Here is a 17,087-nt window from a genome sequence, read left to right on the forward strand (position 1 = left end):
AAGCATACTTCCAAAGTTGTGGCAAAATGGCTTAAGGACAACAAAGTCAAGGTATTAGAGTGGCCATCACAAAGCCCTGACCTCAATCCTATAGAATATGTGTGGGCAGAACTGAAAAAGCGTGTGCGAGCAAAGAGGCCAACGAACCTGACTCAGTTACACCAGCTCTGTCAGGAGGAATGGGCCAAAATTCACCCAATTTATTGTGGGAAGCTACCCGAAATGTTTGACCCAAATTAAACAATTTAAAGGCAAAGTTACTAAATACTAATTGAGTGTATGTAAACTTCTGACCCACTGGGATTGTGATGAAAGAAATAAAAGCTGAAATAAATCATTCTCTCTACTATTATTCTGACATTTCACAATCTTAAATAAAGTGGTGATCCTAACTGACCTAAGACAGGGAATTTTTACTAGGATTAAATGTCAGGAATTGTGAAAACTGAGTTTAAATGTATTTGGCTAAGGTGTATATAAACTTCCGACTTCAACTGTACATTATCCACACGCAGGTCAAGAGGTGTGTTTTCCCTTCAGCATCTGCATGTGGCATAAGCTCACACACCTCACAGCATGAATCTAAAATGGTTAATAACTTTGGCTGTGTGTGATGTGAAAAAAATCAGACTCAAAGGCAATTACTTCAATAATTCAATGGATGTTTTGTTTACAAACTTGATGAGTGAATTGTCTTGTTTTAAAAAGAAATATGTGACTTCGCTATGGGGCCGTCAATGGGAATTGGGCCGTGCTTCAGCTGAACTGCAGTACCGAACATGCCCTCAGCACAGTGGAAAACATGCTTATAGACTGGAAGCCTGGCCCCTTGATCCGAGAAGGGTGTAATTGTATACCACAGTTAGGGGGCGTTCTCTGATATCGGGTGTTTCATGATATCAAGTTTACACTAATTGATGCTCCCCATTGGTCCCCTTTTCTTTTGCGTTGGGGACAACAGTTGTTGACTACTGTAGCATTGTAGATAAACATAACCATAACCCGTTTCCTAACCTTAATCTCAGTCTCCTAACCACCACGTTAATTATCATAACCTGCCACGTTAGTTATCCAAACCTGCATGGTAAACAAGTCCCTAACCCTCACCATTTTCCTAACCTTAACCTCAGTCTCCTACCTGCCACGTTAGTTATCATAACCTGCCACGTTAGTTATCCAAACCTGCATGGTAAACAAGTCCCTAACCCTCACCATTTTCCTAACCTTAACCTCAGTCTCCTACCTGCCACATTAGTTATCCAAACCTGCATGGTAAACAAATCCCTAACCCTAACCCGTTTCCTAACCTTAACCTCAGTCTCCTACCTGCCACGTTAGTTATCATAACCTGCCACGTTAGTTATCCAAACCTGCATGATAAACAAATCCCTAACCCTAACCCGTTTCCTAACCTTAACCTCAATCTCCTAACCTGCCACGTTAATTATCCTAACCTACCACTTTAATTATCCTAACCTGCCACGTTAATTGTCCTAACCTGCCACTTTAATTATCCTAACCTGCCACTTTAATTATCCTAACCTACCACTTTAATTATCCTAACCTGCCACTTTAATTATCCTAACCTGTTATGTATGCTATGTGCCTAGTTAAATAATAGTCTCCATCAGTTTCATAACACCGGAACTGACCAATGGCATGTATCATTTTTTATTATATCAGGGAACATCCACATCAAGAATCTGTACAGCAGTTCTCCTACTGGGAGGCGCGGGAAATAGTTTAAAGAGCGATTGGTGCTGAGGAAGCTATGGCAGTGGATGACCCGCAGCCTGTTGAGATTCATAATGTCATTTACCAGTTGAAGGATACCGATTGTAAAGATTAATTGTACGTGCGGCTTAAAGGTTTTTGGAAGTTCAGGAATTAACATTGGAAGCATTGCAGGCAGTGGTGGAAAAAGTACCCAATTGTCAGATTTGAGAAAGAGGAGATACTTGAGTCCTTTCCTATCAAGGTAAAAGTGAAAGCCACCCAGTACAATACTACTTGAATAAAAGTCTAAAATTATTTAGTTTAACATGTACATAAGTATCAAAAGTAAATGTAATTGCTAAAATATACTTAAGTATCAAAAGTAAAAGTATAAATCATTTCAAATTCATTATATTAAGCAAACCAGACAGAACGATTTTCTTGTAGTTTAAATGTATTGATAGTCAGGGTCACACTCCAACACTCAGACATAGTGTTACTCTGATTTCAGAGCACTCTCGGGTGAGTGTGCCAGAGGGCAGAATAATTGATGAAAAACGAACGCTCAACACCCCTTGAATACGGCTGGTGTCAGTAAACGTCGGCAAAAAACGCGTAATTAAATTGTTGCCACATAGCACAGTTAAAGTCAGCAATGCTCTGGATAACATGAACACAGCCTAACCAGCTCTGCTAAGGCGAGAAAAATGGTCAGAGTTCTCTCATTTGTACTGGAAGTAGCTAGCAAGCTAGCCAATGTTAACCAGTTAGCTTGGATGCTTGACTGCCGTTGTGAGGTCAGAACGCTTGAATCAACCCTACTCCTCCACCAGAACGTCCAGTGTGGTTCTGAACGCTCCGAGACCGATACGAACTGACAATCTGACAACGCTCTGAATTTACGAACGCGCAAGCGCACTCTGGCACTCCAGATTGAATTTAAGATCTCACCCATAATTGACAAACAAAGCATTTGTGTTTAGTGAGTCTGCCAGATCAGATGCAGTAGGGATGCGTGAATTGAACAATTTCCCTGTCCTGCTAATCATTCAAAATGTAACGAGTACTTTTGGGTCTCAGGGAAAATGTATGGAGTAGAAAGTACCTTATTTTCTTTAGGAATCTAGGGAAGTAAAAGTTGAAGTTGTCAAAAATATCAAAAGTAATGTACAGATACCCCCAAAAACGACTTATGTGGTACTTAAGTACAAATCTTTTAAGTACTTTACACCACTGATTGCAGGGAATACTGACTGAAGATGTTCCTCCCTACGAGGCCATGAGAATGTGTAGGGATGTGATTTGAATAGGACTGTGACTGAAGATGTTCCTCCCTACGAGGCCCATGAGACTGTGTAGGGATGTGATTTGAATAGGACTGTGACTGAAGATGTTCCTCCCTACGAGGCCATGAGACTGTGTAGGGATGTGATTTGAATAGGACTGTGACTGAAGATGTTCCTCCCTACGAGGCCATGAGACTGTGTAGGGATGTGATTTGAATAGGACTGTGACTGAAGATGTTCCTCCCTACGAGGCCCATGAGACTGTGTAGGGATGTGATTTGAATAGGACTGTGACTGAAGATGTTCCTCCCTACGAGGCCCATGAGACTGTGTAGGGATGTGATTTGAATAGGACTGTGACTGAAGATGTTCCTCCCTACGAGGCCCATGAGACTGTGTAGGGATGTGATTTGAATAGGACTGTGACCAGGGGCGAAAATCTGATATCAACTTTGGGGGGGACAATTACATGAAATTTTCTCAAGAGCAATTCCTGAGGGGGACACCAAAAGTAGTGCTGTAACACATAGCCTACATTGTAATATGGTAAATGTATATTGAGGAACCAAAGAAATAAGGTGTTTGCCGTACTCCTAACTACCGGTACCCAAAACTACACAACTACTAACAAACGCAATACCATTGCCTTTAACAAATCTTAGTTCAGTCACCAGTTTAAGTTGAGAGTGGGGGTATCCATGGCATTTTCCAATTATGTTCCTATTTTACAAGTCAAAAAAATTGAGAACCTTTCATAATGTTGCCAAACAAAGACTCAACACACTTACCTGTGACTCCCTGTCTCTGCCAGTCTGTCCCTGCATATCTGTCCCCAACTCTGCTGTCTGTGTGCCATCTGTTGCCTGCTCTGCCTAATGACATCATTGTGAAACATTTCCATTAGAATTTCATTTCTTTCTTATGAACATTTTATCAACTAGTCTTTGAGATATTAGGCTACTAGGGTTCTTACTTTGCGTTTTGGTGTACTGAAAAATACTCTGATGTCCGTCTTTTATTTTTCTGCCATTTTTCTACCTGGCTGGCTGGCTACACACACACACAGTGTGTAGGTTATTTACAGTAGGAGATGGGCTTCTATCATCTTATCTTTTATCATTCTATTTGGGCTTCGATCTAAAAGGTAGCTAGCAAATGTGAAACGGATTAAAATGACAAGAGTTGACAGCTGTATGAGTTCACCATTTACACAACATATGCTGCAACCTTTTGTAATTTTAATAGTTTGTTTCATATTGGCTGGCTTCCAACAATAGCTGAATTTGCAAAGCTAGCGAGCACCAATTCAGTTTCAGTGGTGTTTGCTATAATCTTTGCGACCCGGGTTAAATAAAATAAATAAATAAAAGTTCCCTTGCGACAATTTAGCTTTTGCAACGAGACCATTAAATATATTTAAGACAATGGTAGAAGAGAGTGTAGTTCTGTTCAGTTTGGACTTCAGTTTATCGCTAACCTTATCACAGGGACTTTGAAGCACTAACTTACATGCATGCTGATCTTGGAATAAATTGACGATAGCAAAGATTCCATCTTTGATGACGCCACATAAATGGAATAGGTACTAGCTAGCTTAATAGTTAATATTTGCGCGCTAGCTCTGCATATTCAGCTAGTGTGTGTGCGCGATTGACTGGATTAACCTCACGTCAGTTACGTTCATTGAGTGCCTTTCAGACAGTGGCTACGACCCCTCTGTTACCTTGCCAGTGGATCAAACCATTGTGAGGAAAAGGGTGGGGGGGTCGCAATCTTTTGAAACTTAAAAACGCGCTATTAAGTGTCTATAATCAGCACAATTGCTTTCATTGCGTATTATTGATATTATTTAAATTACATAGTTATGTTTCAGTGATATATTGGGGGGGACAAATCATATTTTTCCCAGGATGGGGGGGTCGTGTCCCCCCTGTCCCCCCCGGGATTTCCGCCCCTGACTTTGACTGAAGATGTTCCTCCCTACGAGGCCCATGAGACTGTGTAGGGATGTGATTTGAATAGGACTGTGACTGAAGATGTTCCTCCCTACGAGGCTCATGAGACTGTGTAGGAATGTGATTTGAATAGGACTGTGACTGAAGATGTTCCTCCCTACGAGGCCCATGAGACTGTGTAGGGATGTGATTTGAATAGGACTGTGACTGAAGATGTTCCTCCCTACGAGGCCATGAGACTGTGTAGGGATGTGATTTGAATAGGACTGTGACTGAAGATGTTCCTCCCTACGAGGCCCATGAGACTGTGTAGGGATGTGATTTGAATAGGACTGTGACTGAAGATGTTCCTCCCTACGAGGCCATGAGACTGTGTAGGGATGTGATTTGAATAGGACTGTGACTGAAGATGTTCCTCCCTACGAGGCCATGAGACTGTGTAGGGATGTGATTTGAATAGGACTGTGACTGAAGATGTTCCTCCCTACGAGGCCATGAGACTGTGTAGGGATGTGATTTGAATAGGACTGTGACTGAAGATGTTCCTCCCTACGAGGCCCATGAGACTGTGTAGGGATGTGATTTGAATAGGACTGTGACTGAAGATGTTCCTCCCTACGAGGCCCATGAGACTGTGTAGGGATGTGATTTGAAAAGGACTGTGACTGAAGGAGTGGGATGTTTTTATTTATCTATTTATGTGTTTTGATGTCGTTGTTCCCCCTCCCCTTTTCCGCAATGGACATGTATTTGTTTCTACAGTTTACTAACCGTACAGTAGGTGGCGGCAGACAGGTTATATTTGTGTAAATGTCAGTATACCAGAGAAGAAGATGACGCGGTTGTATTGTCGTTGTGGGGAACAGGAAGTTCCGGGTAGTTAACGACAGAACTGTGCTGTTATGTCGATAGGGGTTGTGTCCGTTTCAAATGTATTATTACAGGTATGTACTAGCACGTTTAAACTATCTAATGTCGAAATAATATATAATATGCTAGGTAACAAATCTGTCAAGGTATTATCATGTTTGGTAAATGTTTTAATTGTATGTGTTATTTTGGGGTCAAATCGAGTGAGTGAAGAACGTGATTAAAAACGATTTTACAGGTCACATAGCTAGACTTTGGGTTTGTCTGAGTGTATGTACATAATTTCGTCAAGGTAATTTCATAAAGATTACACTTATTTGAGTTCGTTTTCACATGTTCTTGGTTTTGTGTAAAATGTTTATGAGCTGGTAAATAGCCTCGTCCGAACCATCCTGATCTCGCGAGTTTACATACACTGTTTCGTTAATGTACGCTCGCGAGATCAGGATGGTTCGGAGGACGCTAGTCAAATGGCGGCTTCAACGGTTTCGGTCGTCTTTCGAGGAGTTTGCTCGTGGTGAAATGGCCACATGAGGCTGTGTGCTGGAGTGTCAATAGAGGGAAGCTAACTGAAGTTATCCTTCACCATTTGGAGAGAGAGGCCAACTGCATGGAATGGCGTCGATTAATGCAGATGAATCAGAGCACCTGTCAAACTCATTCCATGGAGGACCAAGTGTCTGCGGGTTTTCTCTCCACCTTTGTACTTGATTAATGTATTAAGGTCACTAATTAGTAAGGAACTCCCCTCACCTAATTGTCTAGGTTTTAATTGAAAGGAAAAAACTAAAACCTGCGGAGACTCGGCCCTCAATGGAATGAGTTTGACACCCCTGAAACAATGGAAATGGAGAGAGAGTTTGAGAAGCAACAGCTGTGCTGGAATGCGATCAATGTGGGGGACAGTTCTGATATGGAGCAGGAGGATGAGGGCATAGAATGTGAATGGTCTGTAGTGGAAAGACATAGGAAGAACAGAGATAATGATACTGGAAGCAGTGGTGCATGTAGTATAGAAACTCTAAAGAGGTCCAAGGTAGGGAGCTAGAGTAATAATGTGTCACAGTGGAAAGTTGGGATGGTGTTTGAGGAGACCACAGGGCTTCATTTACACCCTATCTGATTAACCAAGGCCATAAAGAGAGGTGAAGTTAAACTGGGCCGCATCCGTGTAAATGAGAACTTGTTCTGAACTAGCCTACCTGGTTAAATAAAGGTGAAATAAAAAATTGAAAATGGTAGATTGTTAATATCTTGTACTAGTCAGGTTCATCAAGGGAAGATTCTTCAATTGGAAAATCATAATGGGACGAAGCTCAGAAGCCGTGCTAAATTGAAGGGAGTAATCTCTGAGGTCCCAATATCTATGTTCATGGATAATATTGTTAAAGAACATGTGAAGGGAGACAGAGTGGTTGAAGCCTAAAGGTTGATCAGTAGGAAAGGGGGTTAAAGAAGTGAAAGCTTATCAGTGCTGTTGAGGTTTGAGAAGGTTTTGTCTGGAAAAATACAGAATAGGATTCCTTGGCTTCAATGTCAGAGAATTTGACCCAGCCTCATCAATGAAATGTATTTATAAAGCCCTTCTTACATCAGCTGATGTCACAGAGTGCTGTACAGAAACCCAGCCTAAAACCCCAAACAGCAAGCAATCTGCATTGCTTGCTGTTTGGTGTTTTAGGCTGAGTTTCTGTGTAGAAGCAATGCAGGTGTAGAAGCACAGTGGCTAGGAAAAACTCCCTAGAAAGGCCAGAACCTAGGAAGAAACCTTGAGAGGAACCAGGCTATGAGGGGTGGCCAGTCCTCTTCTGGCTGTGCACATTATAGTCATTTAGCAGATGCTCTTATCCAGAGTGACTTACAGTAGTGAATGCATACATTTTCATTTCATCCTTTTTTTTCTTTTTTTTTTCTGTGCTGGCCCCCCGTGGGAATCGAACCCACAACCCTGGCATTGCAACCACCATGCTCTACCAACTAAGCTACAGGGATGTCAGTTGGATTTTCATAACCGATCATTGAGAGTATCTCTACCGCTCCTGCTGTCTCTAGAGAGTTGAAAACAGCAGGTCTGGGACAGGTAGCACGTCCGGTGAACAGGTCAGGGTTCCATAGCAAAACAGTTGAAACTGGAGCAGCAACGGTGAATCATCAGTGTTTTTAAATACCAAAGAGTGGGACATGTAGCTGTTGGGTGGAAAGATGTGCCAAGTGTGGTGGGGAACATGATTACGGTGAATGTTGGAGCAATGTGACGGTTAAGTGTTGCAATTGTGCGGAGGACACACAGTGCAGCATTTGGTGGATGCCAGGTGCAGAGAGATGCTCAGAGATATAGAATCCGTCATGATGTATCATATACAGAGGCTGTAAGACAGACTGGTGGAACTACTGTCAGACTGATGGAGCTTCCATGGTTGGTCCTGTAGTAAGAGGACCTACTGTCAGACTGATGGAGCTTCCATGGTTGGTGCTGTAGTAAGAGGACCTACTGTCAGACTGATGGAGCTTCCATGGTTGGTCCTGTAGTAAGAGGACCTACTGTCAGACTGATGGAGCTTCCATGGTTGGTCCTGTAGTAAGAGGACCTACTGTCAGACTGATGGAGCTTCCAAGGTTGGTCCCATAGTAAGAGGACCTACTGTCAGACTGATGGAGCTTCCATGGTTGGTCCTGTAGTAAGAGGACCTACTGTCAGACTGATGGAGCTTCCATGGTTGGTGCTGTAGTAAGAGGACATACTGTCAGACTTATGGAGCTTCCATGGTTGGTCCTGTAGTAAGAGGACCTACTGTCAGACTGATGGAGCTTCCATGGTTGGTTCCGTAGTAAGAGAACCTACTGTCAGACTGATGGAGCTTCCATGGTTGGTCCTGTAGTAAGAGGACCTTCTGTCAGAACTGGTCTTCCTACTAGTCCTGACATGGTTTCGAGGCCTGTTCAGAAATCTTGCTCCCATTAACGTGCTGACAAAGGATACTTTAATAGTGATTAAAATGTACTTCATAGCTTTCATTGGTAAGGTTATCAACAGGTTATCAACAACCTGGATTGTGTAAAGCAGAAATACCAGGTTGAAAGTTATCTTGTAAACTGCAGCAGAGTTGTTGGGGGTTTGCGGACCGCCATGATACCATTGGTCTGTACAATGAGGCAGGTAGTGCCTCATCAGAGAGAGACATTTCAGTTGCACTACAGTTTTGAAGCTAAATGTAATGATTATCAGTTCTTTACATGTGTACTAATATTCAAACACATTCAGTTGTTTCTATATTTATCTATAGTTCAGGGTTTTCACACGGGGCTTAAAGTAAATAAATATTAGTGCCTGAAAAAGTCCTTGAATTTTACTTGCCACTGTACGACCCCTGATAATTCTTACTATGGTGTGAATGGGAAATACAATTGTTTTTTGTGAGTGAAATAATACAGTGAAGACAAGGTTATTCATAAAAAAATTACATATTACTGCCTAAATCATACTGCAGTCTTGCAGTAAATGGTTTTTGAGTCATTTATGCGTTTATGTGAATTTAGGAAATCTACAATAGATTAAGTGCATTTATGTTGTGCAATCTAAAATGTGTACTTTGTGTCTAATGTGAATGAATGTTTTGTTAAGGATTAGCTACCTGATCTACTGAAATGAGATAATTGAACAAGAAAAGAGTGTATTTTTGCAGAATAAAGTGCCAGAACTGTCAAGAAAATAACTTGTGTCCGTTTGTCTTTATTACTACAGGCCGACTCAGATTAAGTCTGAGGCCGTTAACATAAACAGTGAGGACAAACCTACAGTCACTGGGTCCTGATTGTGACAGTGGAGCCCAGTTTGCACTGCAGGATCCAGAGATGGCATCAGAGAAGCTGGAAGACTGCAGTCAAACACTGGAGCTGAATGTCATCATTAAAGATGAGGAGGAGGAGGAGGAGATTGGTAAATCTGTTAGAACCTGCTCTTACCATGACTATCTACAGTGCATTCTGAAAGTTTTCAGACCCCTTGACTTTTTCCACAATTTATGTTACAACCTTATTCGGAAATTGATGAAAACTACAATTTAATCCATCTACACACAATACCCCATAATGTCAAAGCAAAAACAGGTTTTTAGAAATGTTTGCAAATGTAATGTTAAAGCCCCTTTGGCAGCGAATACAGCCTCTTGGGTATGACACTACAAGCTTGGCACACCTGTATTTGGTGAGTTTCTCCCATTCTTTGTCAAGTTGGATGGGGAGTGTCACTGCACAGCTATTTTAAGGTCTCTCCAGAGATGTTCGATTGGGTTCAAGTCCGGCCTCTGGCTGGGCCACTCAAGGACATTCAGAGACTTGTCCCGAAGCCACTCCTGCATTGTCTTGGCTGTGTGCTTAGGGTCATTGTCCTGTTGGAAGGTGGAACTTTGCCCCAGTCTGAGGTCCTGAGCGCTCTGGAGCAGGTTTTTATCAAGGATCTCAATGTTCTTTGCTCCGATCATCTTTCCCTCAATCCTGACTAGTCTCCCAGTCCCTGCCACCACCATGCTTCACCATAGGGATGGTATTGGCCAGGTGATGAGCGGTGCCTGGTTTCCTCCAGATGTGATGCTTGGCATTCAGGCCAAAGAGTTCAAACTTGGTTTAATCAGTCCAGAGAATCTTCTTTCTCATGGTCTTTGTCTTTGTCACCTCCCTGACCAAGGCCCTTCTCTCCCGATTGCTCAGTTTGGCTGGGCGGCCAGCTCTAGGAAGAGTCTTGGTGTTTATAAACTAATTATATTTAAGAAGGATGGAAGCCAGTGTGTTCTTGGGGACCTTCAATGCTGCAGACATTTTTTGGTACACTTCCCCAGATCTGTACCTCAACACAAACCTGTCTTGGAGCTCTACGGACAATTCCTTTGACCTCATGGCTTGGTTTTTGCTCAGACATGCACTGTCAACTTGGGGACCTTATATAGACAGGTGTGTGTGCCTTTCCAAATTATGTCCAATCAATTTAATTTACCACAGGTGGACTCCAATCAAGTTGTAGAAACATCTCAAGGATGATCAATGGAAACAGGATGCACCTGAGCTCAATTTCGAGTCTCATAGCAAAGTGTCTGAATACTTATGTAAATATGGTATTTCTGTTTGTAATTTTTTATATATTTGCGAACATTTTCTAAAAACCTATTTTTGCGTTGTCATTATGGGGTTTTGTGAGGGAATGAGGGAGGGAAAAAATATTTAATACATTTTAGAACAAGGCTGTAATGTAAAAAATTTGGAAAAAGTGAAGGGGTCTGAATACTTTCCGAATGCACTGCTACGTTATTTTCATAAGTTAGACCTCTATAAATTATGACCCAGCCTGTTGCTTGGTTGAATTCTGTAATTCAGACATCACAAATTAGTCTGTGTAGTTACTAACCCTTGTGATAGTGAATGGAGGATGATATGAAATTAGTCTGTGTAGTTACTAACGCTTGTGATAGTGAGAGGAGGATGATATGAAATGAGTCTGTGTAGTTACTAACCCTTGTGATAGTGAGAGGAGGATGATATGAAATGAGTCTGTGTAGTTACTAACCCTTGTGATAGTGAGTGGAGGATGATATGAAATGAGTCTGTGTAGTTACTAACCCTTGTGATAGTGAGTGGAGGATGATATGAAATGAGTCTGTGTAGTTACTAACCCTTGTGATAGTGAGTGGAGGATGATATGAAATGAGTCTGTGTAGTTACTAACCCTTGTGATAGTGAGTGGAGGATGATATGAAATTAGTCTGTGTAGTTACTAACGCTTGTGATAGTGAGAGGAGGATGATATGAAATGAGTCTGTGTAGTTACTAACCCTTGTGATAGTGAGAGGAGGATGATATGAAATGAGTCTGTGTAGTTACTAACCCTTGTGATAGTGAGTGGAGGATGATATGAAATGAGTCTGTGTAGTTACTAACCCTTGTGATAGTGAGTGGAGGATGATATGAAATGAAATGAGTCTGTGTAGTTACTAACCCTTGTGATAGTGAGTGGAGGATGATATGAAATGAGTCTGTGTAGTTACTAACCCTTGTGATAGTGAGTGGAGGATGATATGGCTCATAATTTTCACTCCTTTTGCCCCTTGACTTCCGCTGTTACTGGGGTTAGGGTCAATACCAGATACTTCAGAAAATAGACTGAAATTCCAATTCTCTTCAATGCTTTTCAATTAGGAAAATTTGTAATTGGAATGTGGTTTACTTTCTGAATTGACTGTTATTTAAATGGAATTGACCCAACCCTGGCTGTTACCCACTTTTGGAATAGTTTTATTCCCCTGTATTGTACAGCCTACTGATATGAATACATGTCACCCAGTACAGCCAGAAGAGGACTGGCCACACCTGATATGTGACTCGTTTCAGGAGACTAGGTGTATGTCACACATCACTGCTTCAGAGTAGAGCCATTTGAATGCCAACTTTTTTTTGAATGAAAATGTGTTTTTTGTCAGAAAGGCCTTCTGGAACATGTGAACTTTAATGTGCCTTAATAACAAACATGTATGCCATCTGTAAATACAAATAAAATAAAACGATTCTGAGCCTAGTTGGTTTAGCCACAGAAAAAGCCAGCAACCTTCCAGCTAGCCATCATTGGCTGAGATGAGTGAGCTGGACATGCCTAGAGACATATAGCATGCTTTTGTCTATTTGAGCTGGTCAGTATGTGTAGGTAATCCTGTCTAATGCGGCTTTAAAAATAAATATTTCGTAGTGGAACTCCAAAAGTGTTGCTCTCCACTTTCTGGAGGACCGAGTTTTGAAATCAGTGGAATTAGAGTATGATAGCTAAGGAGATGGAGAAAACACGTGTCTCTGGATTACATCTTCAAACTAAGGGTAACGATGACATCAGTGAGAGAGTGAGAAGCGTCCATCCACGTATACGGGTTAGATAGTCTAGCTACATTTTCAGATATTACACGTTTCTAATTTTGTCAGTCATTTTCATTTCAAGTTAGTGTACTGTTAGCTAGCTAGCTAACGTTATGATCTGTAGTAATATTATTCATATCTCAGAGCAATTTGCGTTGCTAGTTATAGCCTGATGTTAGCTAGCTGGTTTGTTAGCTACCAGCAGATTAATGCAGGGTACTAACGGCAAGAGTTGGGACTATGGTTCATTGTTTAGCTAGCTAACTACATGTCTTAACACTATGCAAGTAACCATTTCAGTAGAATGTTTATGTCACTGCAACAACTATTGATAGCTAGAGCAAATGTACCAGCTACGTCTATCTACTCTGATTTCGGAGCACTCTCGTCTGAGTGTACAAGAGCGCAGAATAAATGACGAATTTACGAACGCTCAACACCTGTTGAATATGGCCGTGTCTGTAAAAGTTGACAAAAAAACGTAAATTGTTGCCAACAGCACAGGGTGTGAACGATGCTGAATTGGTGTAGACAGAGGTCTCCAGTAGGTGTACCAAAACATTCAAAGGCCATTTTCTCAAGTGAGGTTACAAGTTTATCAACTTTTAAAGCATAATTACTTTCCTATTGTTCCTCAATTGTAGTGTATGATATACCATTTTCTAGATCTGAGTCTCTACTTTTATCCAATGTAAAAAACATAATTTCAAATGTTGCTACATAAGATCGAGCCGGTCGGTCACATATGAGTACATATGTCACCCGGTACAGCCAGAAGAGGACTGGCCACCCCTCGAAGCCTGGTTCCTCTCTTGGTTTCTTCCTATGTTCCTGCCTTTCTACTGAGTTTTTCCTGGCGCTTCAGCATTGCTTGCTCTTTGGGGTTTTAGGCTGAGTTTCTGTTCAGCACTTTGAAAACTGCTAATTTAGAAAGGGCTTCATAAAAAAATTATTGATCTAGATCACAACTGAGTTGTCATTGACATGTATATCACACCAACTGACTGGTTCTTCTGATCACACAGGAGGCCGTGTTGAGACATTCTCTACATCCAGAGAGCAACAGCAGGAAGATCACAGAGCTAAGAGGTCTCACCACTGCCCACATTGTGAGGAGATTTTCCCAAATCTATCAAAGCTCAAAATACACCTAAAAATACACACAGGAGAGAAGCCTTACTCCTGCTCTGACTGTGGGGGTAGATTCTCCCGATTGGATACCTTAAAATGTCACCACCGAATACATACAGGAGAGAAGCCTTACTCCTGCTTTGACTGTGGTAAATGCTTTAAAACATCAACTGAGCTAAAATCTCATCAGCGAAGACACACAGGAGAGAAGCCTTACTCTTGCTCTGACTGTGGGGAGAGTTTCTCCCGATTGGATACCTTAAAATGTCACCAACAAATACATACAGGAGTGAAGCCTTACTCCTGCTCTGAATGTGGAAAGAGTTTCTCTCAACAGGGCAACTTAAAAACACACCAACGTATACATAAAGGAGAGAAGCCTTACTCCTGCTCTGACTGTGGGAAAGGCTTTAAAACATCAACTGAGCTAAAATCTCATCAGAGAACACACACAGGAGAGAAGCCTCACTACTGCTCTGACTGTGGGGCGAGTTTCTCTCAATTGAGCAATTTAAGAAGACACCAACGGATACATAAAGGAGAGAAGCCTTACTACTGCTCTGACTGTGGGACAAGTTTCTCTCAATTGAGCAACTTAAAAACACACCAACGTATACATAAAGGAGAGAAGCCTCATCAGTTCTCTCAGACCAGCTAAGATTAAATCACTTAATTCTCATCTGATAAAAGAAATGGTAACAGTGAATGGATCAAATGAAGAAAGCGTAGAACACTCTATTGTAATCCAATTGTTTCTCACTGAGAGATCTGTGCAGAGGAAAAGGAGTGTTATAGAATGTTAGCCTCTTTACTTTACTGATCAGTTTACAACTTGTCAGTTTTTGTGTGTTTTGTTAGATTCTATTGTAAACATATTTAGATTACCTTGGATTTGCCCTTAGTGTTGAAAACCCTCTGAGGGATCACTTGTTAAAACAATGGAGTGTGATGGTGACTAGGTGGTACGGTGTCCTTCTGCAGTTTTCTGTGGGAATGAGCTGGTAGACACAAGTATCAGATAGAGATGGTGTGATGATCAGTTTTCACCACTAGTTTGGGTATATTATTTTTGCTATTAATCAACTTTGTTTAACGATAAACATGCTTTGAAACATCTACACTGGAAAAAATATATAAATGCAACATGTAAAGTGTTGGTCCCATTTTCCATATGCACAGAAAGCGTATTTCTCTCAAATTCTGTGCTCAAATTTGTTTCCATCCCTGTTAGTTAGCATTTTTTCTTTGCCAATATAATCCATCCATCTGACAGGTGTGGCATATCAAGAAGCTGATTAAACAGCATGATCATTACACAGGTGAACCTTGTGCTGGGGACAATAAAAAGACAGTGTAAAATGTGCAGTTTTGTTACACAACCCAATGCCACAGATGTCTCATGTTTTAAGGGAACGTGCAATTGGCATGCTGACTGCAGGAATACCCACCAGAGCTGTTGCCAGATTATTTAATGTTCATTTCCCTACAATAAGCTGCCTCCAACATTGTTTTTGAGAATTTGGCAGTACCTCCAACCGGCCTCAACCGCAGACCACATGTATGGTGTTGTGTGGGCGAGCGGTTTGCTGATGTGAATGTTGTGAACAGAGTGCCCCATGGTGGCAGTGAGGTAATGGTATTGTTAGGCATAAACTACGGACAACAAACATAATTTTTGTGCCATTCATCCGCCGCCATCACCATGTTTCAGCATGATAATGCAGCTTTGTGAGGCTCATTTGAACTTGTTGAATTTCTGGGATCTTTTATTTCAGCTCAACACTTTACGTTGTGTTTATATTTTGGTTCAGTGTAGATTTGTTATTTTCGTCATTGATGATTCATGTATTTGGATAACTGTAGTGAACTTAATTGATCTACTAATGAAAAATAAATGTTCTCCATTAATTTGTGCTGGCCTGCCTTTGTTTTTTGGGGTTTCTATACTGTAAATGAGCTTTGTTTTATTTCTTAAAATTCAAAATGTATATTTCTATTTATCTACTCAAAACATATCTCTACATCTCTACACATCACCATGGTGACAAGCCAATATTCCAGCCACAAGTATTCTCACTAATGCATATGTAATGGTTTAAAAACCTTAGACCCATTAACGCATCTATGATTTTCATGGAGACTTCAAACGGATCTCCCAGGTATCTAGATGGATCCTACACATCACCAAGAAGACTTCAAACGGATCTCTCAGGTATCTAGATGGATCCTACACATCACCATGGAGACTTCAAACGGATCTCCCAGGTATCTAGATGGATCCTACACATCACCATGGAGACTTCAAACGGATCTCCCAGGTATCTAGATGGATCCTACACATCACCATGGAGACTTCAAACGGATCTCCCAGGTATCTAGATGGATCCTACACATCACCATGGAGACTTCAAACGGATCTCCCAGGTATCTAGATGGATCCTACACATCACCATGGAGACTTCAAACGGATCTCCCAGGTATCTAGATGGATCCTACACATCACCATGGAGACTTCAAACGGATCTCCCAGGTATCTAGATGGATCCTACACATCACCATGGAGACTTCAAACGGATCTCCCAGGTATCTAGATGGATCCTACACATCACCATGGAGACTTCAAACGGATCTCCCAGGTATCTAGATGGATCCAAAGAACAGTCAGTTGTATGCTTGGATTTACTCCACGACCACTTCTCTAGTTTCCCCTTTTATTCCTTCACTCGTCTCCACTCGACACGCCATCAGTTTCAAACAAAACATCCCCTCCGCCATCTTCTAGCCTTCCTGAGTCTGCCTCCTCTGTCCGTCTTTCTCCCAATGAATGGCCTGATGCCTCCCTGTCTCTGTGGACGCAAGGCCGAACACGCATCGCACACTGCATGCCACTTTCTCTCCAGGCATAAAAAAGTTTAAAATTCTCGCTGAAGTTTCTAGCCACAAGCATAAACTACCTAGCTGGCTTCTTCTTCGATGATATCATGTGGGTCTGCAAGCAAACGTTTAAGGTGCATTCCGCCACCTGTGCTGGAGTGTGAGATAATTTATGGTCTGCCTGGAGACGTTGGTTTTGTAATTATTATCCAAGCATGTGCGTTATTCCAGAGGATGATTCACACAAGATACGTTTTTCCAAACTGCCCCCTTTTTATTGACTTTTTTTTGTGACAGAAGCCCGACGCACGGTTCTGACTGTCTGCCTACCTATGCCTCTCGAAGTAGACGACAGAAAATAGTT

General features: G+C 41.5%; 1 protein-coding gene across 1 annotated transcript; it reads left to right on the top strand.

Annotated features, from left to right (window-relative positions):
• The first annotated feature begins 5,783 nt into the window (after positions 1-5,783).
• Positions 5,784-15,757, top strand: LOC106575353 (uncharacterized). The gene is made up of 3 exons (XM_045696786.1): positions 5,784-5,901; positions 9,570-9,764; positions 13,744-15,757. Exons 2-3 carry the CDS (start codon positions 9,680-9,682, stop codon positions 14,505-14,507), a joined length of 849 nt encoding a protein of 282 aa, XP_045552742.1. The 5' UTR covers positions 5,784-5,901; positions 9,570-9,679; the 3' UTR covers positions 14,508-15,757.
• Positions 15,758-17,087: the final 1,330 nt, after the last annotated feature.

Source organism: Salmo salar, chromosome 16 (genome assembly GCF_965601325.2).
Source record: "Salmo salar chromosome 16, fSalSal1, whole genome shotgun sequence".
Lineage (NCBI taxonomy): Eukaryota > Metazoa > Chordata > Actinopteri > Salmoniformes > Salmonidae > Salmo > Salmo salar.